This window comes from Pipistrellus kuhlii, unplaced genomic scaffold (assembly GCF_014108245.1).
Source record: "Pipistrellus kuhlii isolate mPipKuh1 unplaced genomic scaffold, mPipKuh1.p scaffold_m20_p_16, whole genome shotgun sequence".
Lineage (NCBI taxonomy): Eukaryota > Metazoa > Chordata > Mammalia > Chiroptera > Vespertilionidae > Pipistrellus > Pipistrellus kuhlii.
In genome coordinates, this window is record NW_023425471.1 from 3212019 (window position 1) to 3237485 (window position 25467).

At 39.5% G+C, this 25467-nt stretch overlaps 1 protein-coding gene across 8 annotated transcripts in view; it reads right to left on the bottom strand.

Moving 5' to 3' along the window:
- The window catches only part of AP1S2 (adaptor related protein complex 1 subunit sigma 2), a 40080-nt gene that overhangs the window by 10373 nt on the left and 4240 nt on the right, over window positions 1-25467 (bottom strand). For 5 of the 8 annotated variants that reach the window (XM_036439561.2, XM_036439560.2, XM_036439562.2 and 2 more), the window contains exons 1-4: window positions 18132-18244; window positions 15906-16084; window positions 9396-9504; window positions 8681-8818 (exon numbers count right to left, since the gene is read on the bottom strand). In XM_036439561.2, coding sequence (XP_036295454.1) covers window positions 8681-8818; window positions 9396-9504; window positions 15906-16084 — 426 coding nt within the window. In that variant the 5' untranslated portion in view covers window positions 18132-18244. Of the gene's footprint in view, window positions 1-4087; window positions 4183-8680; window positions 8819-9395; window positions 9505-15905; window positions 16085-18131; window positions 18245-25467 lie in introns of those variants that run through there. The other 3 variants (XR_004988274.2, XR_006741774.1, XM_036439559.2) reach the window with 2 other exon arrangements.

Consider the following 25467-nt stretch of genomic DNA (forward strand, 5'->3'; position numbering starts at 1 on the left):
GTGAAATTTGACACATATTTTAGGGTAACTGTATTGTGTTTGCCTTGTCCTTACATTTGGATCATAACTCAAAATGTGCTAAATTTAATCAGGATTTTCCAAAAAACAATTTCTTGGAGTCACTGAATTTCAAACTCTAAGTATCTTTACTAAGTGAATTCTTTAAGGTTAATTGGGTATCAAAACACACACAGAGTCTATATGTAAGCCTATATATTCAAATTCTGATCAGTTAACTATTCCTCCTTTAAGAAATTATCAAATCCTTAAGGTGGATGGCAAAAAGAGCAGATTCTAACTGCCTGGAGGGTATATTCAATTCTGTTTCCAGGTAAAAACTCAATTACCCTAATAGATGTTAACAAATTTGGTGGTTGTTGGGGGAAATTAAATTATATAGTGACATCGTACAAGCTTTGCTGTGGGTATGTGCTGAACTCAGCCATAGATTATCTCCTCAGGTACTGGTCATCAAATAATTTTGGTGAATCACAGAGGTGATTTTTCCAGGAATTTATATGTTATTAAGGGATATTTGTCCTCCTCTCATAATATTTAGGGTTTTTGTTTTCTTTTTTGCTCCTTCTACCCTTTGATTCATTTCTATCTAGTCATTTATACTCTGGACTATATACAGGGTAGGGCAAAAGTAGTTTTATAGTTGTAATTTTTGTATTATTCTTATATGCAATTATTGTATTATTTTCCATAAGACAACTATAAACCTACTTTTATCCCACCCTGTATTATATTGAAAAGATGTAGCAGTCTTTAATGTAAATGCAACCTACAAATGGAATCTTGGTATTAAATTAAGCCAGGACTTCTCAACCTCAGCACTACTGACACTTGAGGCCAGATAATTTCTTGTTCTGGGAGGGCTATCCTCATCACTGTTGGATGCTTAGCGGCATCTTTGGTCTTAACCTACTACCGTGTTTCCCCAAAAATAAGACATCCTCCAAAAATAAGACCTACTTACAGGTTTCCTTCTGAGTGAAATATAAGGCATCCCCCAAAAATAAGACCCCCCTAGGCTAAACATTTGGTCCACTGATTCTGAAAGAAATGGAGTCACAAGAAATTCACCAGGAAATTCAGGAATTGGATTGTTATAATGATGTTCCAGAAGATGATGACATGATTGTCATTGAATAAATGAGTAAATTCTTGATACTGTAAGATTCACAGTTTGTCTGGTTTGTGTTGACAACTACTGTACTACCATACCGTATACAGGTAATAAATTTCCTTTATTTTCATTTAACAATAAATGTGTACCGTATTCTTCTTCATGGAAAAATAAGACATCCCCTGAAAATAAGACCTAGTGCATCTTTGGGAGCAAACATTAATATAAGACACTGTCTTATTTTTGGGGAAACAGGGTAGATGCCCGTAGCATCCCCACCACCAGTTGTGACAATCAAAACTGTGTCCAGACATTGCCCAATGTGTCCTGAGAAGGCACAACTGCCCAAAACTTCAGCTGAGAACTACCGAGTTAATCTAATTATCTCTGGTCAGTGAGTGAGTTTGTGTTCTATTGTGTTTGCCTGTATTTATTTTCCTACAATGGGAATTTTTTAAAAGCAGCAACAGAGGAAACAATAGAAGGAAATTTTAAAAATGTGTCAATAGGAGAAAAAAACTCAAACCTTAAAATTTTTCAGAAAGCACTTTTTAAAGAAAAAAGTCACCACCAATAGCTAGTAATATGCACTTTTGCAGGCCCCAACCCTAGGGCTCATGCAATCAATTTGGTAAATCAGGATCAGCACTAAAAAGGGAAGAATAGAATAGAAAATGTGAGATTGTGAAATAAGTAAGTATATTATTTAACAAAAGTTTTTCCTGGTTTATTTGTATGTAACTAGTGTGATATAAAATGTATTTATTACTGTGGGTTGTCAAATACTTTTGAAAATCAGATTTATAGCTACTGAATATTTTAAGTTATCCAACTTCATTATTACAAATAACCCAGAGTAGCAAGAATTGGCTTAAAATGAGTTAAAATCAAACAGCGGGGGAGGAGAGTTCTCAAAATTCTGAAAAGCGGACAAATACAGAGAGCTCAAAAACACACACACGGAGCAAAATGATTGCAATGTGAAAACAAGTGACAAAGCACATTGGCCAAATTCTCCCTTATCTATACTAATAAAAGGGCAATATGCTAATTAGACTGGATGTCTTCCTGACAGAGCTGGGGGCGTGGCTGGCCTGCAAACTACCCATGGCCGCTTGCCCTGGGCGGCCCCACCCTCCAGCAGGGACACCACCCCGATCTGGGGCCCCCTTCAGGGCAGGCCAGCCAGCCCCTAATTGTGTACCAGGCTTCTATCCTATATAATAAAAGGGTAATATGCAAATTGACCCTAATGGCAGAACGCCCAGAATGACCACTGGACCAGTCACTATGAGGCACACTGACCATCTCTCGGTCCCTTCCCCTGGCTGTCAGGCACCGGTCACCTGATGGTGAACAGGGAACAGGGGGTGAGTGGCAGCAGGGGGCAGGGCCGGCTGCAGGCAGCTGGGGAAGAGGGCCCTGGTCGCGGATTTCGTGCACCGGGCCTCTAGTTAACTATAAAGTGATAGGCAAGAGTTGTTCGCCCTTCTGTTTTTTCTACTTTAGGGATTAATGTAATCACACCTCACTTATACAGAACTTGTTCTAGCAGACTAATGAAATTTGCCTATAAAAAATTAAAATATGGCCCTGGCTGGGTGGCTCAGTTGATTAGTGTTGTCCTACACACCAAAAAGGTTGCGGGTTCAATTCCAGGTCAGGACACATACCTGTCTCTTCCTCTTCTCTGCACCCCCCCTTCCTCTCTCTCCCCGTTTCTCTCTCTCTCTCTCTCTGAAATCAGTTTAAAAAACGAATATATCCTATGGTGAGAATTAAAAAAGAAAATTAAAATATGCTAGCATGAAAGACTACACTCTGGCCATAGCTGGTTTGGCTCAGTGGATATAGTATTGATTGGCCTTCAGACCAAAAGATCTGGGGTCAATTCTAATCAAGCGCACAGGCTGGGGTTGCAGGCTTAATCCCCAGTAGGGGGCGTGCAGGAGGCAGCTGACCAATGATTCTCATTGTAGATGTTTCTCTCTCTCCCTCTCTGAAATAAAAATTTTATTTTTTTAAAAAAGACTACAGCCTGGTTAAATTTTAACCCAATTTAAAAGAAAAAGGGTTAGGCTTAAAGGTTTTAACATAAAGTGGTAATTATAAAGGATTTATAGGAATTTGTCTAAAAATATTTATACCAATATGCTTTTTCCTGCTACATACTATATATATATATATATATATATATATATATATATATATATATATATATACACACACACTTGAAAGTATGTGTTTTAAAACAATGTAATATTCTTGAGTTCCAATAGCTTGCCAAAATATTATTAGTAAAATTTTAATTAAAAAACCCCAAACTTCATATTAAAAGCAATGTTATTAAATCCTTCCAGAAGTTCTTATTAAATATTTTTAAATTACAAAAGATTTATTTTTCTAAAGAAATCACTTTTTCTCCTAAGACTCTTACCTTTGCATTTCTTAATGCAGTCCAACAGATGACTACTCCCACGGAAATATCGCATAGAACTAAGACATATCATGCAGACCCAGCACTAATTTCCATAGAGCACCACTTTCTAGACAGGCAGATTAACAACTGCAAATCCAATAAATCTACTCATAAAGTGGATCCCCTCTAAGTAGAAGCCAATTCATGAGAGCAATGCTTGCTTCTGGTACCTCACTTATTTTCATTTCTCAGGTTGTTCCAGTGAGAAACAATACCAACAGCAAACAAAGCTCAAAAGGAAACCCCGACACATTTCAAAACGATGCTGTTAGTATAAAAAAGAAAGGCTGACACATCTCAAAAAGCACTGGTCAACACCATCATGCATCTCCCGCTGAGGGTTAAAGCCCAATGCCCAGTAGTTAAGTTTGGATCTTCACGGATCAAGCAAGGACTTGGTATCATCTCGCGTGCAACAGTCTTTGCATAACACTCCATTGTATCCATGCCACAAAAATGGTAAATTTAGTAGTTACCAATAAATAAGGTGGGGGTCAAAGGAACTAAAGTCTTAGACTGCTCTTTATCATAAGATATCCTCAGACAAACCTCCCCATTCTTCATTCTGGCTCTATAAAATTAAGGAGCAAAGAAAAACCGTTAAGTTCCTTACTTTACAAAGAAAAGGCACTCTATATTTTCTTTGTCATACGCTGATAAAATGAATCCAACTGTCCCACTCCCCTTCTCACCCCCCCCTCCTAAAAAGTCTAATTTAAAATAGATATTTAATTGGTGTGTGTAGGGGGAAGAAATGTTCAAAGTACAGGAAAAAAAGAAAGTCAATTTAGTAATATCAGCATGTCGCATTTTAATTTTTTAAAAAAAATCTAGTTAAGTACCAGTGGCATGTTAAGAAGACATATTTTAAATTCCAACAGTCAAGCTTTAAAAATTGGATAATGGACAAAATTTTCTGGGCTTTACCTCCAAATCTAATTATGTATTCATAAAACTGAATATCAAAAGGAATAAACAGAGTTCGGTCTAGAATTGTCAAAAGTAAAACCCTTGTTTACCAAATAATTAAGTAAAATAAAAAAGGTATCTTTATTACTTAACCACAGTGTCTGATATGTTAGCAATTATCAGAGTACACATTTAAGTTCTCATTATTAACTATAATATGCTAATTGAAAATCCACTTTATCTACTACTGCCTACCCTGTTTGCCTGCAGAAAGACTACCTAAATAAATGAAAGACTACCTAGACAAACTATATGACATTTACATATTGGGTAAAAGGGAAACTTGAAAGAAATTGTTCTAAAGAAAATAAACATAATTAAGGATAGAAATGTATATTTCGCAAATTAAAAAGGACTGAAATCAAAATCATTTCAGATTTGCATATATCTTTAAGCCATCTTTGGTGTTAGAAATAATTAATTTAAGTAAAAAGACCTGACACCAAGTAGAAAAATCACAATACAGTGGACCCTTGAACAGCCACCTAGTGTGGAGGTGGTGATTTTAGGGCCATCAACACCATGCAGGTGAAAATCCAAGTATAACTTTTGACTCCCCCAAAACTCAAGATGTCCCTAGTATCCTCGGGGATTGGTTCCAGGATCCCTTGTGGATACCAAAAGCTGAGGACAGTCGAGTCTCCTACATGAAATTATGTAGATCAATGCATACAGCTGGTTGTCTACATCTGGGGACCCCCAATGGAGTACAGGTATTTATTGGAAAAAAACACCCACATAGAAGTGGACCTGCATAATTCAAACCTGTGTTGCTCAGGGTTAGATTTACATTAAAAAAAACTAGGTTAAAAATCAATTACTTAGAACTTTTACAAATTTAATGCTGCATTTAGATAAGTGTCTTTACAGCTATAGACTAAATGAATACTACACCCCAAATTATAAGACCACAAAAGCTACTATAGATATAGGTGTTTTGATGAATGCAACAAGAAATGATCTGAAATATATGATTTATAGCTACATATCCAATTTACAATTCCAACTATAATATTAATAATTTGGAAAACGAAATTTCCCATCCAAAAAGTAAAAGATGGCATTGGAAATCTACTCTGTTCAATACAGAGAAATGTCCAGGAGAATGATGAATTTTTAAAATAATGTTGCTGAGGAACCCAGAAATTGGTATTTAAAACAGAATGTTTAAAATATACATACATGACAATACACAAATGGGGGGTAGGGGGGATGACGAGCACAGTGGTTAAGACTTCACACAGCTCTTTGGTCTAGGAGACCTGGGTTTGGAATCCTGGTTTGGACAGCTGCTACCTACGACTAGTTACCGGACCGATAAGCCTCTACTTCATTTGCTGCAAAGGCTATTATGACGCTCTGGGTATCCTGAGGGTTAGTATAGGATGCGCCTCATATTTAAGTGCTCAATAAGCATTAGCTATCATCATACTTCTCCTTTGTTGTCATGGTGTCCATATAAAAATGTTCTCAAGCAGTTTGTGGAATGATTTTTCTCATCTTATCCCACCAGCTATTATATGAACAAAATTTTCAAATATTCTTCCAGAAACGTAAACATGTATCAATATATAAATGAATGCATTTTAGGAAAAAAGTGTCTTGTCACCTCTAGATTTCATGTGACAGTATGTGGGTGAATAACCTGAATAACAGATTAACCCGTTAACCTGAGGCCTCACTCCCCATATAGACTGCAGCGTGGCTTCATAATGGCCTTAGTCTGCAATGTATTATAACTCACTCTAAATTCATAATGGACCAGCCACCTTCTACCTTCCCAAAAACTGAATGGCAAAATTAAGAAAAATGATTCACTCAGACCACTGATTAGAAAATGTCTTAATGTACCATCACTTTTGTTTATGTACCCAAAAAATGTAAACATAGCTATAGATGAGAAATAGAGCCAAAGCCCTCTTCTAAATAAGAAACTGTTATTTTTTTTAAACTAGGGTGAGATGAATAAGAAAATTTTATGCATGTCTATAATCATACTATGATGTTTCTCTATTCCTACTTTCCCCAAATGAAGATATAAAAATACTTCAAAAAGGGAGACATTGCTTACTACTCTAATACTTCAATAGGGAACACACACAAACACACTCACATACATTCTCTCACAAATAGATACAGACCTGTAATAACTTTTTTATCAGCTAGTACATTACTTATAATATATGCTATAAAGTAAAGTTAGCATATTTGTCATACTGTAAAGTCTAGCAATTTCTCAGTACAGTTTAAAAAAATCCAGACACAAGATGTCAATACCCTAAACAAATTTTTCCAGAAAATAACACATTAAAATTAAAAGCTTAACTTCAATAACTTTAGAAATGTTTTAAAGCAAATATAATTAATCAGGAAATGAATTGGAGGAAATACCAGGATTTGATTGAACAGACTATAGTTCCATAATAATGAAATATGAAAGTGATCAAGGGAAGGGACAAATATAGAAAGTCTCCAATTCTTGATTCTGACCTAATTTTTAGAAAAGTCTGATCTGTGAACAGCAAAATAATGAGTATTAACCATAAAACCAAGTTAACAAGAGCAGACTGTGAGCTTGCAGTCAGCCCACCTGATGTTAAAAAAATAGCCAACTGGCCGAAACCGGTTTGGTTCAGTGAATAGAGCATCGGCCGGGCCCGCAGACTGAAAGGTGCCAGGTTTGATTCCGGTCAAGGGCATGTACCTTGGTTGTGGGCACATCCCCAGTAGGGGGTGTGCAAGAGGCAGCTGATCTCGATGATTCTCTCTCATTGATGTTTCTAACTCTCTGTCCCTCTCACTTCCTCTCTGTATAAAAATCAATAAAATATATACTTTTAAAAATAGCCAACTGTACACTCGTGGAAAAGGAGCTATGCTCATTTCACTACTGAACAGTGAATGGCATCAGGGCAGCTAATAAAATGCTTCACTTTTGCAGGTACCTTAACCACTGTCTTGGTAACTCAAGATCACTAAATGTTTAATGCATTGTTCTCATATTTTATATATGTGTGGCCCAGATGATGTCATCTCAACTTTGAGCAATTCCCACAGCTGACACAGTCAGGGACTGATGCAGAGGGATTGTAGAGGTCAGTGGTTAAGAAGTTATAATGGAGAAAAAGAGATATACCTTTCTGTTATAACAGAAGTTCTTAAAAATTGGATTTCAACAAAACATATGAATAAATAAAACAAAAACACCCATACATAGAGAACAAGTTGATAGTTACTGTAATGAAAACATGCTACATTTGTTATATTGAGTAGTCCCTTCTTCTTAGGCTATAAGCTTTGTTTGATTAAAACCACAATTATCACTAAAGTATAATTGAACTTGGTACCTGAATTAAGGTATCATTAAGGTTTTAGGAAAAGGTAGCCTTATCTATGAATTTTTAAACTTCAGAAATCAAAGGTACAGAAGCATCAACTATACAATTAACCCAGAACAAGTATAGAAATTAGAACAGGAAGGAGGTTTATTAATGGCTCTAGTAATATCAAGGCAAGAGAATAATGTAGTAGCTTGACAGAACATGGTTTGTTCTCTAAGAGCAAAGAAAAGTACTCTTCAGTTAGTTTTCCTAACACAAAACTATAGGGTTCTACAAAAAGTGTAATTATAACACTATGATTTACTCATCTACATTTGCACTTAATGGACATGAGATGAAAGTATGAAATTTGGAATGAAAATGCCATGATCTCAGTCAACTCCTGATTATCTACATTAATGAGAAAAGAGGTTATCTTAAGTAATTCAGAACAATGGATGGAGAGTTCTCAAATTACTGTTAATATTTGATGAATCTTTTCCCTTCTTAAAGTGGTCTGTCCTATAAAGGTTTAGACTCTAGTTTTTTGAGGTCCCAAACTGGCCATCAATAATGACAGACCATTTTCAAAGTAAACGATCCATCCATAGATAATGGAGTTGACATGACTGACATATTCCAATCAATAAACTGCACACAGACACTGCATGCTGAGCATGCTTCAGAGTCATTTCTGAAAACATGTGAGGAGGAGAGATGACTGACACTTCCTAACAAAAGCAAAAACGCATGCCAATGTCTAGAGAACTCCCAGCTTACCTCCTGCAGCAGATCGGCCTGCTCGATGGCCTTAAGGACGTTTTTCTTAGATGTTTCCTGCACTTCCCCTCCCAAAAGAAACTCATCCAAAATAAAATAGGCCTTCTCAAAATTAAAGATGATATCAAGCTCACACACCTGAAAAACAAAGCAAACAAAAAGTGATTAAGAAAGCCAAAGGTAAGTATAGCGAATGAAATCTGACCAGAGTGAATCCATCTGAGTTCTTTCTCAAAATGGCAATATTGTTAACTAAGCGTCATTGATTTAGTTAGTTTAATTTTCAAATCTCAAGTACTTGAAAACACAATTGCCTACATGCTAAGTCAGATCAACTCTGCATGGGCAACTTTTCTACTCATAAAAGCTGATCTTTGAAAATACCCGTTTCCTGGGTAATGTGATTATAACTGCCAACAAAAGCTAAATTCTTCACTAAGCACTTCTATATATTACTCTTTGCAGTTGGACTCCTTTCTATTTCACTATTTTAAACCTCATTCTTAGCGCCATAATTAAATGAGTAGGTCTGTGGGGTCAAGCAATTTTGGCAGTTAACTGATTGAGTAGGCTCAGACAAGAAATAGTCATTCTTTCTCTCTCCCACAGTTCCTTTCAAAGAGTCAGAATCCCCAAGACAATCAAACTTGTTATAGAAAAGATTAAAAAAAACAAAACTGTGGCATTCGATTCCCTAAAACAAAATATTACTCACACTGCCAAAATACTTGTCAAGTAGTTCCACGTAACGATGAATTATTTCCAGGGTAATTAGCTCATTGTCCTGATCCTCAATAGCACAGCAAAAATACAGACTAGCGTATCTGTAACAAAAGCAAACGTGAAAAAAATTTACCCTATAATCATGGTTCCTAAATATATTTTCATATCCTATTGTGAAAGACCCCATGTTTACACAGCTTATTTCCTCTTTACAATAGTACAGATTAGTTTTTTTCCTAGTTTACAAATGCAATAAATGCCTAATAGAAAATTTGAAAAGTACAGACAGGCAAAAAATAAAAAATAAATAATAATAATAATAATCATTCAATCACATAATCTAGAAAGAGTAACTACTTTGCTCTTCTTCCTTTCAGACTCTTTTCTATGTAGATACTAAAACATAACTGACCCAGCTTGTTCTGAAGTTTATTTAATTAAAGCAAAATGCACTGCATGACTAATTCCAAGTACAAGTAAGCAGGGAAGAATATAAACTCTCCAGCTGAAGGACTTATTGATATTGAAGGTATTGTCAATGTGAAGTCAATGTTCTGGGATGTTCTATTAAAGTGTAATATACACAGAGAGAAGAACCCAGGTCATAAATGTGTAGCTCAATGAGCTTCCAAAGTGGGCCTGCCTGTGTACCAGCACCCAGATTACTGAACCCCTCTCCTAGTCTCTCCAGATCCCAACCTCCCACCCTCACGAGTAACTACTATCTTGACTTCTAACAGCATACATTTTTAAAAAGGAAGTTTCTAGAATTGTGCAATAAACCCCAAGAAATGAACAACAGTTCCAAGTTATTACAGAAGTTGGAGAAAGAGACCAGAGGAAACAGACCTCGCCTCAATTTCTCCAAGTTCTACCCTGTTGAACTGAAGTCTAGGTTATTGTCCCTTGAAGGAATAAGGTTGATAAACTCATAGTCTCCAAATTAGCATTTTAATGGTTATACTTAACCCAAGAAAGCCAAAACTTCTTACCATACAATCCTTCAAGGCATAGCAAATGACCAAGTCCTTTGAGGAGGATTAAAAGAGCAATTTCAAATGGTTTAAGCCTAGTTAAGGGTTTTACAAAAAAAAAACAAAAAAAAAAAAAACCTAAGACATTCTAAACAAATTTCGATTGAGATTGTAATTTTCTCTGAGTAGCATTTAAGTGATTTTTAGAAAACACAATGGGCAATTTACTGCTCCAAGCAGTAATGCAAATATATAAATGAGCACAATCTCCATTCAATGAATTCCTGCTCTTCAGTGTGAGAGTAATTATTTACATAACAACCTACTAATTTCAGTATTATCAAAAGCATCTCATCTTATTTGATCTTTCAAACAGCAAGCATCATCATCCTTGATTACAGAAGACAAAAAAAAAAAAAAAAAAGGTCTAAGAATACAGGGCCTGGTAAGTGACTGTACTAGGACAGGAAATCTGATCTTCAGACCTGAACTCCAGGTACTACACCAACATCCCTTGTCATACAAAGCATGACTTTTTGCCATATTCATTCTGCCTGACTTCTGCATCTAGTCAGTTATTTAAGACGGCGTAGAGGCATTTGAATGTGTTCATTTCTTATCAAGAAGGACTTAAGAGGGCACCACCTCCAACTTGAACAAAAAGGCTTCTCCCTCCTTTTCCCAGCACTAACCTGTGTTGATCTGTTTAAAACGCAATGGGATATTATAACTCCCCATCCGCCTGAATCCCTGCTCACCAAATAGAGTTTTGAATTTGGAGGAGTGGGTACAAATGACACATTAAGATGCCCTGACTTAAGAAAACCAAAGGTTAAAAGAACTGACATAAAAAATACTAGATTGAAAACCAGACATGAATAGCTAACATGAACAGAGTGCTAACTGATTCCATTAGAATTTACTACTACGGTAGTTTTGGGTAAAATTTTTTAATTATAAGACTTTTTTTCTTTTTTAACTTAAATCAGTCTAATTTAAACTTAAAAATATACATTCTTTGCCCTGCCTCCCCCCTGCAACAAGGATGCAAAAATCAACAGTGACAGTGGAATATTTAAATTAATACAATGGTATTTGGCCAAAAGAACTTTTAAAACTAAATTTCAGCTGGCAATACCCTACAGCTACCAATATGTTAAAAATAAATAGGAATTCAAAACAAATCCAAATCAAATCCACAATCAACTGAAATTTTCATTGTATTCAGTTGCGAATAAAATAGCAGCCATTGTTTTACACCAGGTACTAATGGTATCAACTTCAGAAGAAATAATCTGTCTAGTGTGTGGATAATAAAAACAGTTACCTTCTGTTAAAAGGATGTGAGCTTTTCAAACTTAGTTTTTTCATTTGTCAACATTTCCAAATAAAATAAACAGCTCCAGCTCCCTATGTGAGTAGGGCTTCCATGAAGCCATTACATAGCCACTTAAGGTATAATCTCTGGAACATTCTATAGTTTCAAAAAGCATTTAAAGTCTCAAGAATGCATAGTTGTTATTTTCGTTTCTTCCTCTTGTCTTGTTTGCTTCAATATATCCATTGCGTCAAATAGACTCAATGAAAAGATTTTTTTCAACGTTACTGTTTAGGTAACCTAATGCTTGCACGGTCTTTGCTCCATAACCACTTACAAATAAACAGCATTTTAACACTGGTCAAAGGTCCTCAATTCTAAATATTTATTTTTAGTCCTTCTAAACTATTAACATAAATATCACCAGACTAATGCATCTTAAGTACCAACCAGTAATATTTTAAAACACACACACACACACACACACACACACACACACACAAAACTCCACATTATCTAAATGTTTGCTCTTGCTCAGAATGGTAAAAGAGCAACCAAATTAAATCAATTCTTTACTGTAGATGAACATTTAGTTATCAGGATTATAAGAAGGTACTTCTTTCCAGAAAGCTTAGAGAGAAACAATAATAACGGTAACATTCATTGAGTCCTATTTTACCATTTCAAACCTCACAAAAACCCTTCCAGAGATAGCATTATTACTTGCATTTAGGAGACCCAGACTTAATTGAGCAACCTCCCCAGAAACAGTGATCTGGCTCCAGAGCCCAAGTTTTATATTAAAAACTACAGCCAGGAACTGTATTAAAGTAACCCAGCACCTGGCAAAAATTAAGACATATTCAAAGCAATATTTTAACAGCTTTGCGGAGAGATAAAAATTGTTATAGCGATTTAGTAAAAGATTACCAAGAGAACCTGAAGTGTACTCCCTATTTTTAGAAATGGCTTTAAAAAACTGAACAATGAGCTCATTTTGTTCTCTGAGTGTATATTGGTAAGTCTGAATCTGAAGTAAAATTAATAATAGACTAGTAAGAAGAAACGTATGTTTGGTTATTTTTAGCGAGTGGATTAAGGCTTACTCTAATTACCGGCACTCGGAGAGCATCTGAAAGTGCCTATTCTTACATTCAAAACACATGACTGCTCTGCAGTCAGCTAAATATCAGCTGATGGTGGGTGAATGTAACTAAATAAACTGCTCTCTACCCACGGTGTCATTAAAATCCTTTTGTTAGTAAAGAAAATCAATACAGTGCTCTTCCAGGAATTCTCAAGTTAGTCATTTGGAGACGCATGTATTTTTTAATTTGGAGACTCTAATCCAGTGCCTCTTCCATAGCATGCTGCACAAAGCAGGAATAAAAAAAGCATAGTGTACTGTCTTCAAAAGATCTCAAGAGCATTTATTGTAGAGATGAGGAAACAAAGGCCAAAGACTGGTTCAAAGTCACAAAACTAGCTTATGGTACAAGCGGACTGGTACTCAAGTTCTCAGACATTCAGTGGATTTCTTCAGCTATACTAATTTTATCCTTACTTTTCCCTCCTGACAGGGGGAATTGTTATGCAGAATGTTCAGAAGTGGATGAGACTGCTTGAGGAAGGAGGACAGAAAGCTAAGTGCTAGTTCAGAATTTCTCTGCTAAGTGGGAATTCTTTTGCCTGAAAGGTCTTCTCTGCCAGCTGGACTAGGGACAAATAATCACCTGTTTATGTGAATAAATATGTCCTTAGTACAGTAGGTGTTTTCAGTATGCATAGCAAAATGATTGAATTAAACTTTTGTATGTGCATTTTGTCTTGATAAAGCCTTTTTGTAAGTGCACCTTTTATTTATAGAAGCTTGAGGCAAGTAGAGTCAGATTACGTTTCCCTTTAATAGCCTTCAGAAGAAAAATCAGCGGCCCAACACGGGTAGGCTGAATACTGCACGCAACACCAACTAGCGCTTTTCATCCTTCTGTTTAACAGGCCATTTCCTTCTGCTGCAGGAATCTCCATTCCTGGGATTCATTCCCCTGCTGGTATTTTCCTCCTCCACACGGGGGACTCCTTCCCCTATCTAGAAATAAGCTCCTGTCTTGCATCTTTTTTCAAACCCTGCCCCCCCTCCTATGTTTGTGGTTGGTTACCGCCTCTTCTGTCCTTCAGAGCGAAGCTCCCCAAATAATCTATGCTCACTGTTTAAACGTCTCCCCCTCTTCACCCCGCTTTTTGGAGAGCTCTGTCTTTTGTATTCCGCTGAAAATGTTCCCACAAAGGGCATTGTAGGAAATGCTCACTGTAAGATCTAACAGGCTTTCTTTACTGTAATTGAACTGGATGCAACATTTGGCACCGGTGACTCTCCTCTTCTCTGTGTTACTGACCCTATGCTTACCTTCTCCCTCCCCCCTTTTCCTTCTACTTGGATGTTGGTGATCTAACACATTATGCCTAATTACCCCCCAAAACGTGCATGCCTATGCCCACTCTAAGAAAACTAGGCAACTCCAAGTAACTTATCTACCACCTCCCTATTCAGCCTGTCCGTGGAACCAGAAATGTGGAATCCCTCCAGTCCCCCCTTCTTTCGCTGCCCTCCCACCTGCTGGCAGAGACCAAGTCTTAGTAAATTTACCTGGTAACAGCTCTTTCCACCTGCTGAGCACACAGCAAGAGGTCTTCTTCCGAATGGACTCATTATAATTCCCTCTCCAAACAGATCCCCCCTCAGTTTCCAGTCTCAAACCCCCCCCCCCCCCGCCCCCAATTCTCCAATTACAAAGAGCAAACCTTTTTGGATCACTGTTCAAATCTTTTGCCTCTAAGCTTAAGATTGGAGCTGTAGCTCCTATGTCAGTCACTAACTAGCATATGACCTTGGACAAGTCACTTATCCCAAATCCTCATTTTAAAAAACTAAATTAAAGTTTGATCAAAGTAGTGGTTTTTCAAACTCAGGAACCATCTCCTCTACAGAGGGCAGGGGTACAGGATCCCAGTCTTTATTCTACAAGAGCACCTCCACTTGTTTCATTAAGGTCCTATCGTTGGGGCAAAAAGCTTTTTTTTTTTTTAATCATATAAAAAGTAACAATTTATATGTCAAGTTACCTCAATTAAAAAAAAATCACTTAACTAGGTATTCTAAGACATTTCCCAGCTCTAAAATGCTATGTCTTTTCCTCAACAAGTACTAAACCAAACACTGGATATAAAAGTACCCAAAGATGACTACATTCATTTTATTGGAGAAAGGAGTCTAGGGTATTTTTTAAATTCTCAATGTCTTATAATCCCCCTCACTTCCCCCCACTGTGCCCCCCACAATATGCACCATCCACACTCGGAGTGGAATACGGGAAAGCCGAGATAAACCCAGGTTTCTCTTCAACCCTCCTTGTAGTCCGTAGTCTGGATTGTTAGTTCTCTACACATCCCCCTAGAAGAGAATTTTTCACAAGCAGCAACCCTTGTATCTTAAAAACAGTACATTATTCCTAAGGGTAGAGAAATAGGGGAAAAAATAATTATATTTCTTTTTTAACATGATTAGCACAATCTTGAGAAATTTATTTTAAGGTATTCAGAGTGTCAGATGCTAATAAAGATATATGCATTTTAAAAAAAAGATTTGTGTTAACAATTTTTTTACTTTATTCTTGGCAAAATTATCTATCAGATCTAATCACCCCTCTACCACAGCAACAAGTATACATCAAATCAATAAACACTTCTCATAGATCCTGTATATTCACAAAATTTTAAAACATTTATAGGACTCAAATGGTCTATGTACTCAAGGTGTTTAGAGTGAATAAGATTCTAAAAGTCAGATGGAAGGCATGTCAATTATCAGTCATTACTTTATAGATAGAAGCAAGAGGAAATGCTTAATCTAAACTCAGAGAATTACTCACAATTTAAAATACTGATTCTACTTCCCCCCGAAAGGGAATGAATTCAATGAATTTTTCTAAAAAAGATGATTAAGACTTTAATTATATAATTAGTTTTAACGCAACGTCCCCGATTTTATCATGTTGGCCTGGGTAATAAAAACAAGTTATTAAAGAAAAAATACAAAGCTTTAACTTAACACCCTTTTCATCTAGATCCTTGTTAATTGTTCATTTCCAGATTACAAATGACCCACGTCTGATTCTGCTCTTTGACCTTTCTGAAAAAGAAAAAATTATACCTCTTGTAAACAATCTTCAGATCGCGCCACTCCAGAAAGCTGCACATCTTCGGCTTCCGCGCTAAGACGGTTTGCACAAGTTCTCTTGTGATCTTTTTCTTCTCTTTGTCTGACAGCGGCACATACCATTTCTGCAGCCGAAGCTTCCCCTGACGGCTAAAAAGCAACATAAACTGCATCTGTTAAGATAAACAGAATCAACATTATATGCGATACTTGGATTCAATCAAGTTACGATTAGGATGGCTTGTTTCACAGAGAAGCTTGGTGGGCAGGGAATCTGACTGATGAATGACCAGTAGTCACCAGTATTTATTTCTATGCCAGTTAAAATAGCCAGAAATTCCTATAAATATATTCCCACCAGATGCGGAGCTCCCCACCCTATCCTGTGCCGCTTAAGTTTGGAGTCTGCAGAACAACAAGAAAAACAGGCATTGAGTTGAAGTGAAAATGCTGTGGCAAAAGAAAGACAATTCTTGCAATTGAAGGAACTATTGTCCATCTGTGCTATACATTCCACTCTCTGTAGGCATCAAAAGAGAATTGTTAACATCAAACGGGTTAGGTACAGTTGCAAGAAACAGAAGACCTACTATTTCTCACCCTTAGGCTGTTCTTGTTCCAGGACGAATACCTTGTAGGCAGGCTGCTATCCCTCAGAATGCTTTCTTCATTATGCTTACATATTTTCTTTTTATTTTTCAATTACAGTTTACATTCATTATTATTTTTATGCTTACATAAACAAGAGACCTAAAATATTAACCCAAAGTGTTCCATAAACACACATTTTCCTCAATAAAAGCCTAATTGTATGTATCCCTTCTCATCTCACTTCTTCAAAATGCCAACATAAAATACGCACCCAATAAAGTGGGGATGTACTATGAAAGGGAACATAAACCTTTTAAAAGCCCAAATAGTGTACATTCAGAAACATTACATACAAAATACTTCATTTAAAAATTTTAAGGGCATTTAGAAATGGAGTGGATGCTGAATTCCGGTGTATCTTACATGTACTATGTTGTATGTATTTCCTTGGAACCTGCAAATCTGTTGATTCAGACGGGCATCTTTCTTTCTTTGAACTATCCTAAGTTCCTTCCATAGTGTTACTGCAAGGGAGAGGCCAGCCTGATTCTTAATATTTGCCACACCATGGTGAATCTGAACACGGGGTGGGAGAATTTACCCAACCGGTTTAGAATGAAACGGGTCCTACATCTCGCTGAGAAATGAAGGTCGCTTTTTGCACGAATCCAAACGGGCATCAGCGAGCTACTGGGGAAGGTATGATGCAGCAATTTAACTTTATTCAAGTTCAAAGCGGCTCCCTGCACCCCGCTTCCGACACTTCCCTGGCACAAAATTCCCAGTATTTGTGGCATCGAAGTGCCTCCCGTTCAAATCCTGGAAGAGAGCGGCATCGGAAGAGGGCAGCAAGCAAAGCATTAGCGGGACACGGCTTAGAGCAAGCCCGTTACCAGAACTTGGCAAAGGACAGACCGGGATTCCAGGATCTTGGGGGCCGGGCGGGGTGGGGGGCTGCTTTCCACAGGAGTCAGGGCTTCAGGGCGGCCCGTACCGGGGCTCCCTGTCCCCCTCCCTAACACTTTACAGGACGGACAAATAATTCACTCTTCCGAACCATTGATGTGCGGACACGGGACGGAGAGCCAGAAACAACTATTTTCTCCCCCTGGCTAAAAACAACGCTTTGATTTTGCCGCCAATCGCGGGGCACCCCGATTCCTCGAGACCCGCACGGAAAAGCACGGGCCCGGCGGCGGAGCAGGCTCCGGGCCAGCGGTCCTCGCTCCGCCGCCTCCGCCGCTTCCCGCGGGGCCGCTCTCCATCCCCGATCGCGCCCGGCGCGGGGACCGGCGGAGCGGGGCAGACAATGGCATCGCAGCCGCGCGGGGGGCGCCCGGGGTCCCCGGCCGCCGCCGCCCCCCGCCCCCGGCCGCGGGCCCCTCCCCGAAACGCCCCGCCAAACTTGAGGGGCTTCCCGGACCACAGGTGCCGGCGCCCGGGACTGGGACCCCCCAGCCCCCCGCATCCCGGGACGCGGCCGCGGAGAGAAGTGAGTTGCGGGGCGTCGCGCCCCGGTGGCGGGCGCGGGGTGGGGTCGCGGGGCGCGCGCGGGGCGGCTGGGGGCGCGCCCACCCTCCCAGCCCGCCGCCCGGTCCCCGGCGCCCCGGCTCGTCCCCCGGGACTTACGGCGGCCGCGGGCCGCGGGCGCGGCGCTGCTCGGCCGGCGGCGGCGGCTGAGGAGCAGCCCCGGTCGCCGGGCTGCGAAGCAGAAGCCGTGGTGCTCGTGGGGAGGGACCCGCTCAGTGAGGAAGGCTCCGGCGGCGAGGGGAGGGCGAGCCAGCAGACCCCGCCCCGGGGGCCGGGCGAGGGAGGAGCCGGCGCTGCGGCGGGCGGAGGGCGGGCTGGGCGGCGCGCTCCCGGCGGCGCGACACGAGCCTGCGGCAGCGGAGGCGGCGCAGCGGGCCGCGCGGAGCGAGGAAGCCGATTGGCCGGGCCTCTACCGAGAGGGGTGGTCTGGACCGGAAGCCGGGCCACGTGACCCGGAAGCGGCCGCCGCGGAACCCGCACGCCTGCGCACTCCGGCGCGTTCCCTCGGGGCGCGCGCGGGCGGCAGCCCAGACTGCTGGGTGGTGGGAACGCGGCGTTCCACTGCCCCCCGACCCCGCCGCGTGGGGTGCGGAAGAGCTGGACCGCGAAGGGCCCAGTTCGAGCTCCGCTAACCCCACGGGGTGGGACGGAGGCGTGACGGCCGGCGATGAGGAGGAGGAGAGAGAGGGAGGGCTGCAACTCCGTGGAAAACGTCAGCTCTTGTGGAGCTCGTGCACGCGGGCAGGGGCATTTTGCAACCCCCGGGGCTTCGAACTGAGCGGAATCCGGCCCCTCCTTCCCATCGCACTGCTGCACCCCTGGACACCTTTCACCCCGTGTCTGCCCTGCACGCCGGATGCCCACCTCCCCCAGCCACCCACCCGGGTTCCGGTGTAGCCTTGGCAATGACTTGCTCTGCCAGGCATGCCCTTCCTCGCAAATGTCACATCTTCCACGAAGCCTCCCCCCCAAACCCCGTAAGAACAAATCCCTCTTTCACCCACAGGCTCATGAAGCCGTTGTTTAGCATATCTTGAGTTTTGTTAATGTCTCATCCCAGCCTAGTTCAACTGGCTGATCCATAACACAATTATTTATACATGCGAGTTAACTGATAAGGACTAGAAGATGATAGATTTGGTGAGAGCCATAGTGCTGAGCATCGTGTCTGGCCGTATTTTTTTGTTTGTTTGTTTTTAATGAAAGAATGCATGATTCATCTAGTCCGACTCATCCTCTCCAGATGAGAACAGAGGAGCCCCACGGGAATGAGTGACCTTGTTTGGACAGGCAGGGATTTCTCATGTCTGATGCTATTCATTACCGGTCACCTAGGTTCTTACAAAGGAAGCGAGAAAATTGCTTTTGTTGCGCGCTGCCCTTTTCTGCGGAGGTTCCCAAACACAGTAGCCAGAATTTTGTCGTGGTCCAAAGTGAAAAAGAAATGCTAAGTTTTTCACGGAGCTAGACTGAATCAACGTAAAGGTTTCTTCTGTTAGGGATTAGGTTCCTTTTGTGTGTTTAGGATAGTCCATAATAGAGATCGGAGGGCATTTTTAAGTAAAATGAATGTATACATAAAAATGGATCACTCCTCTTTTAAGCACTATTGTGCTGCTTGGGAAATGTGCTGCTAACATGAATGATTAATGCATGCTGGAATATTAAAGAGGTGGTCCATCCAAAGCACAGTGCTGGCTTTCTGTAGGTCTTGAGGTCTCCTGCCCAAATTTCTCTGTTTCCTGACTAATCATGCCCCAAAGGTACATGTTAATGACCCATTTCTCTCTTACTCCACCGAACAGATGCCATTCCATGAAAACTTGCCCTCTGAATCCAAACTGCTTTTTTTTTTTCTTTTTCAGTACAAAACATTTCCTCAAGGATGCTCAGATAACTGCCTCCAAGTTTAAACTCATTGGTTATGCTCCTAATGTTGGTCTGTTGTTCAGAAAATGAGGACGGGAGACTTGCTGATGACATATTGGCAGTCTCTGGTGTGCCTAACCAAGGAAGGGGGGAGGGGGGGGCTTGGAGGTAGGGAGGGAAAGGAATTATGGGAAAAAGAATTAGCAGCTGAAAGCAGTTATTACATAATCTTGGCTGCTTATTAATTTAGCAGAAGGAATGGCTTATTAAATTCTAATAGCAACAGCACAAATGCAAACAACCTAGCAATTAACAGTGCAGGGCCCATTATTTTGTTAATATGTTCTCTTCTTTTGGCAAGTGGGTAAGAGCAAAATTTTTAGAAGCAGATGGTCTTTTTCAGTGGATTTATATGGTTTATGCCTCAATCTTAGTATTAAGTGCTAATTGTGCATTCACCCGGAAAGACAAAAGAAGCTCTGTTATTGTCTTTGTTAGTAATTAATCGCTTGACTTTGATTACCACAATCTTTAAATTGTTGTTATATGCATGTTTCTTCTCACCTAGTATCTTCTTCATCTATTATGTTAACAGGGCATCATCTTTTTTAATCCCCTGCTTTTGTTATCTGGGTGGTCCTGATTTATTGGTTGTGAATGATGGCACAAAGTTATTTTTATGAAAATTAAAAATCAGATGTTTTTACTTGTTCCTTTTTTGTACAAGAGGTATTTATTAAAAAACCATTTTTCATGGAACAAGAACATGTAGTTTCTTGATTTAAGACTGCCTGTCTGGTTTCAATGGCCCAGGTAGATAAGGGAAAATTCAACAAGGTCAGAAGAAAGAACAGATTTATCTTTAAGTAGGAAAGATAATTTTGTCCCACATATACAGAAGGTGAAGAATTGAGTCTACCAGATACTTGCCTGTTATTTACTTTTTTTGAGACATAATTGACATGTGACATATTACTTTCAAATGTACAACATAATGATTTGATATTTATATATATTGCAAAATGATCACAATAAGTTTAGCTATTATCACTTGTTTCTTAAATTTAAAAAAGGACCTATGTTTCATGTATGCTAAATTCAAGAGCTAAGAGTAAAATCGGGAGTCTACTCTCTAACAATAAAATGTTGAGACTGTGTAATCTTTTTATAGCTTCCAGAAATAGTTTTAGTTTTCTGTTAAATGTGTGGTGACCATATGATTTTATCTCCTCTCCCTCTCAAAATGCCATTCAATGAAGAAGAGAGAGAAAGAGAAATGTTTAAAGTATGTGTCTACAATGACAATAAGAGAGGATGTCAACGGGACATCAGGGTCTGCTGTCGCTCATCAATAAACACTGCAATTTAAGTAAAAATTGTAATATGTGTATATTGAGGATATGGAGAAGCAGAAGTGAGGGGATGTTGAAATATTGCTCAATCCTCTTGCACTAACAGGAAGCAAGCAGATAACATCTAACATAAATCGAGAAATAGAATTTTTAGTAAACTCCAGAAGCAATAATGCCTCCTTTTCCAGGGACTGAATCTTGAGGTAGGATGTAATAAAGATTATTACTGCATTTAATTTTACTGCAGGTTTTACTTAATCTTCTTAAAAAGTATAATAAAGTAGATTAAAAAAAAACTCTTCTGTTAGTACTAACACTGTATTATGAACTCGTGCAGAGTTCCTTCGGCTAGTCTATGCTATGCTATTTATGAATTATTAAAATGGAATTCCATGCTGAATCAGTGTAGCCGATCGCAATAAGCATGAAAAAGATTTCCAAAGATGAAGTTGTTCCTGAGAGAAAAGTGGCCTAAAATGAGAGTCGTTAACCAAAGCATTTCAAAGAGATAGAGCTGTCACTGCCAAAGTCCTCAATGATGAGCTAAAGAGAAATGTGAAACATATGCTCTCTCTTTAAGCCTGTTTCGATAGCTTTGAATAAATTGCAAGAAAATGATTCTTGGCTCAGTGGGTAGAGCATCGGCCTTTGGATTCAAGGGTCCCAGGTTCCATTCCGTCAAGGTCAAGGTCATTTCCTTGGTTGCCAGCACATCCCCAGTGGGGGGTGTGCAGGAGGCAGCTGATTGATGTTTCTCTCTCATGGATGTTTCTAACTCTCTCTCCCTCTCCCTTCCTCTCTGTATAAAATCAATAAGAATATTTTTTTTAAAAAGAAAATGACTCTTCCTTTTTAATGTTGGGTAAGAGCAGTGATTCTCAACCTGGGCAATTTTGCCTTACTCTGACCCCCCAGGGGACACTTGGAAGTGTCTGCAGACATTTTGGTTGTCACAGTGGGGAGGAGGAGGGAGCTGGTGATACTGCTGCAATACACAGGACAGCTCCCGCCACAGAGATTTGATACGTTTTCAACAAAACAATTTCAGATAGTATTCTTTTGACATCGTCCTTGAAATGAAATGTTTCAGCAGTAATCTAGCCAGTGCTTCTAGGCTAGTCTCGAGAGGACTTGTGAAAGCACAGATCCACAGATCGTGGGCCCCATCCCCAGAGTTTCAACAGGTCTGAGGTGGGGCCTGAGCATTTGCATTTCGAATAGGTTGCTGCTGATACTGCAGGTCAGACCACACTTTGAGAACAATTTCTCTATAACAACAACAAAAAAAGCTGTGATATATAACTGGAAAGTGCTCAAAGCCAGCAATTGTGATATCATTTTCCCAGACAAATGATCTAAAGGTAACTTGAGATCTGAATATTTTTCATAGCTGACTTCATTAAGCCTAATAACATTAGTAGAGTAATATTCCCAGTTATATGAACCTGAAGCTAAAATCTTTATGCACAATCCAGAGTGGCATATAATCATTGTATGCCCTGTGCAAACTAATATTCAATAATAGTCTGTTAGAAAGTAGAGCACTTAGAGAAACCTGAAGCTTGAACAATAGAAGTGAGATGCTCGCTTGATGAATATCACTAGTAGTCTCAAAATATTTTCCAACTAAGTAGGAATCTGAAATATTTTTTAATATATTTTATTGATTTTTTACAGAGAGGAAGAGAGAGGGATAGAGAGTTAGAAATATTGATAAGAGAGAATCATCGATCAGCTGCCTCCTGCACACTCCCTACTGGGGATGTGCCCACAACCAAGGTACATGCCCCCGACTGGAATCGAACCCGGGACCCTTCATTCTGCAGGCTGATGCTCTATCCACTGAGCTAAACTGGTTTTGGCAGAATCTGAAATATTTTGTCAGCAATTACAGACATGAGAGAGAAAAGAGAGGGTTTAGAGGGAACAGCTAGACATAATCAATATCCCTGGACATACTGACAGAAACCACTATGTGGTAATCAAAATCTGCCCTTTCTGTTCCTTGGCGCACAGCTAGACCCTCTCCTCTGCCATACCTGCAGCTAGGTTTGCCCATGGGACTGAGATCAGCCAATGAATGTGGATTGAAGTGATGTCAAGCCATGGCCCAGAAAATCCTTCCGTAGCAAAGCCTCTTCCTTCTTTCCCTCCAGAACTTTGTGATTGGGAGAGCAGTGAATTTGCAAGTAGGTAGCTTTTTCTCAATCCTAAACCTGTTTTTTGTGCTACTTCCTGTGTCTCATTTACGTTGAAATTAGAAGAGAATTCTCAAACAATCTGAGTCCAGAATTTATAATTCCTCATCTATCAAAGGGGCGAAGAAAATTGAATTGTGCTTGTGTTTTATTTATTTATTTATTTATTTATTTATTTATTTACAATCTGGCAAAGGCTAGCATTTGTATCAGGCAGTAAGTAAGGCAATATTTTAAACATCATAAGGCTGAAAGAACTAAGGAAATAAGAAAAAGGGGAAGGGCACATTCCAGTAAAGTTCCCTAATTTTCAAAGGTGGGTAATGTTATCTATTTTTTAGAATTAAGAAATCGAAATTTATAAGTTTTTGTGACCAGATTATGCCACTGTCTTCTAAATACTATAGGAGAAAGTTAAAACATCTTAAAACACTATTTATAATACACGGACATTTTAATAGAATGATTTGAAAAAAATTTTCAGAATTATCACATACATTCAAAATACAACAAATAGCCGAGACTGGTTTGGCTCAGTGGATAGAGTGTCGGCCTGGGGACTGAAAGGTCCCGGGTTCGATTCCGGTCAAGGGCATGTACCTTGGTTGTGGGGACATCCCCAGTAGGGAGTGTGCAAGAGGCAGCTGATCAATGATTCTCTCTCATCGATATTTCTAACTCTCTGTCCCTCTCTCTTCCTCTCTGTAAAAAATCAATAAAATATATTTTAAAATAAAAATAAAAATAAAATATAACAAATAGAATTTTACTCCAGTAAAATTAATAATAAGAAAACCAATAAATTTAATTTAAAAGCAGGGGAGGATGGGTGGGAAGAGATCAACCAATGAATTTGTATGCATATATGCATAACCTGTGGACACAGACAATGGGGTGGTGAGGGCCTGGGGCTGGGGGAGATGAGAAGAGGTTAATGGGGGAGAAAATGGGGACCAATATAATGCTTTCAACAATAAAGATCTTTTAAAAAATATATATATTTTATTGATAGGAAGGGAGAGGGATAGCCAGAAACATCCATGAGAGAGAAATATTGATCAGCTGCCTCCTGCACACCTCCTACTGGGGATGTGCCCACAACCGAGGTACATGCCCCCGACCGGAATCAAACCCGGGACCCTTCATTCTGCAGGCTGATGCTCTATCCACTGAGCTAAACTGGTTTTGGCAGAATCTGAAATATTTTGTCAGCAATTACAGACATGAGAGAGAAAAGAGAGCGTTTAGAGGGAACAGCTAGACACAATCAATATCCCTGGACATACTGACAGAAACCACTATGTGGTAATCAAAATCTGCCCTTTCTGTTCCTTGGCGCACAGCTAGACCCTCTCCTCTGCCATACCTGCAGCTAGGTTTGCCCATGGACTGAGATCAGCCAATGAATGTGGATTGAAGTGATGTCAAGCCATGGCCCAGAAAATCCTTCCGTAGCAAAGCCTCTTCCTTCTTTCCCTCCAGAACTTTGTGATTGGGAGAGCAGTGAATTTGCAAGTAGGTAGCTTTTTCTCAATCCTAAACCTGTTTTTTGTGCTACTTCCTGCGTCTCATTTACGTTGAAATTAGAAGAGAATTCTCAAACAATCTGAGTCCAGAATTTATAATTCCTCATCTATCAAAGGGGCGAAGAAAATTGAATTGTGCTTGTGTTTTATTTATTTATTTATTTATTTATTTATTTATTTACAATCTGGCAAAGGCTAGCATTTGTATCAGGCAGTAAGTAAGGCAATATTTTAAACATCATAAGGCTGAAAGAACTAAGGAAATAAAAAAAGGGGGAAGGGCACATTCCAGTAAAGTTCCCTAATTTTCAAAGGTGGGTAATATTATCTATTTTTTAGAATTAAGAAATCGAAATTTATAAGTTTTTGTGACCAGATTATGCCACTGTCTTCTAAATACTATAGGAGAAAGTTAAAACATCTTAAAACACTATTTATAATACACGGACATTTTAATAGAATGATTTGAAAAAACTTTTCAGAATTATCA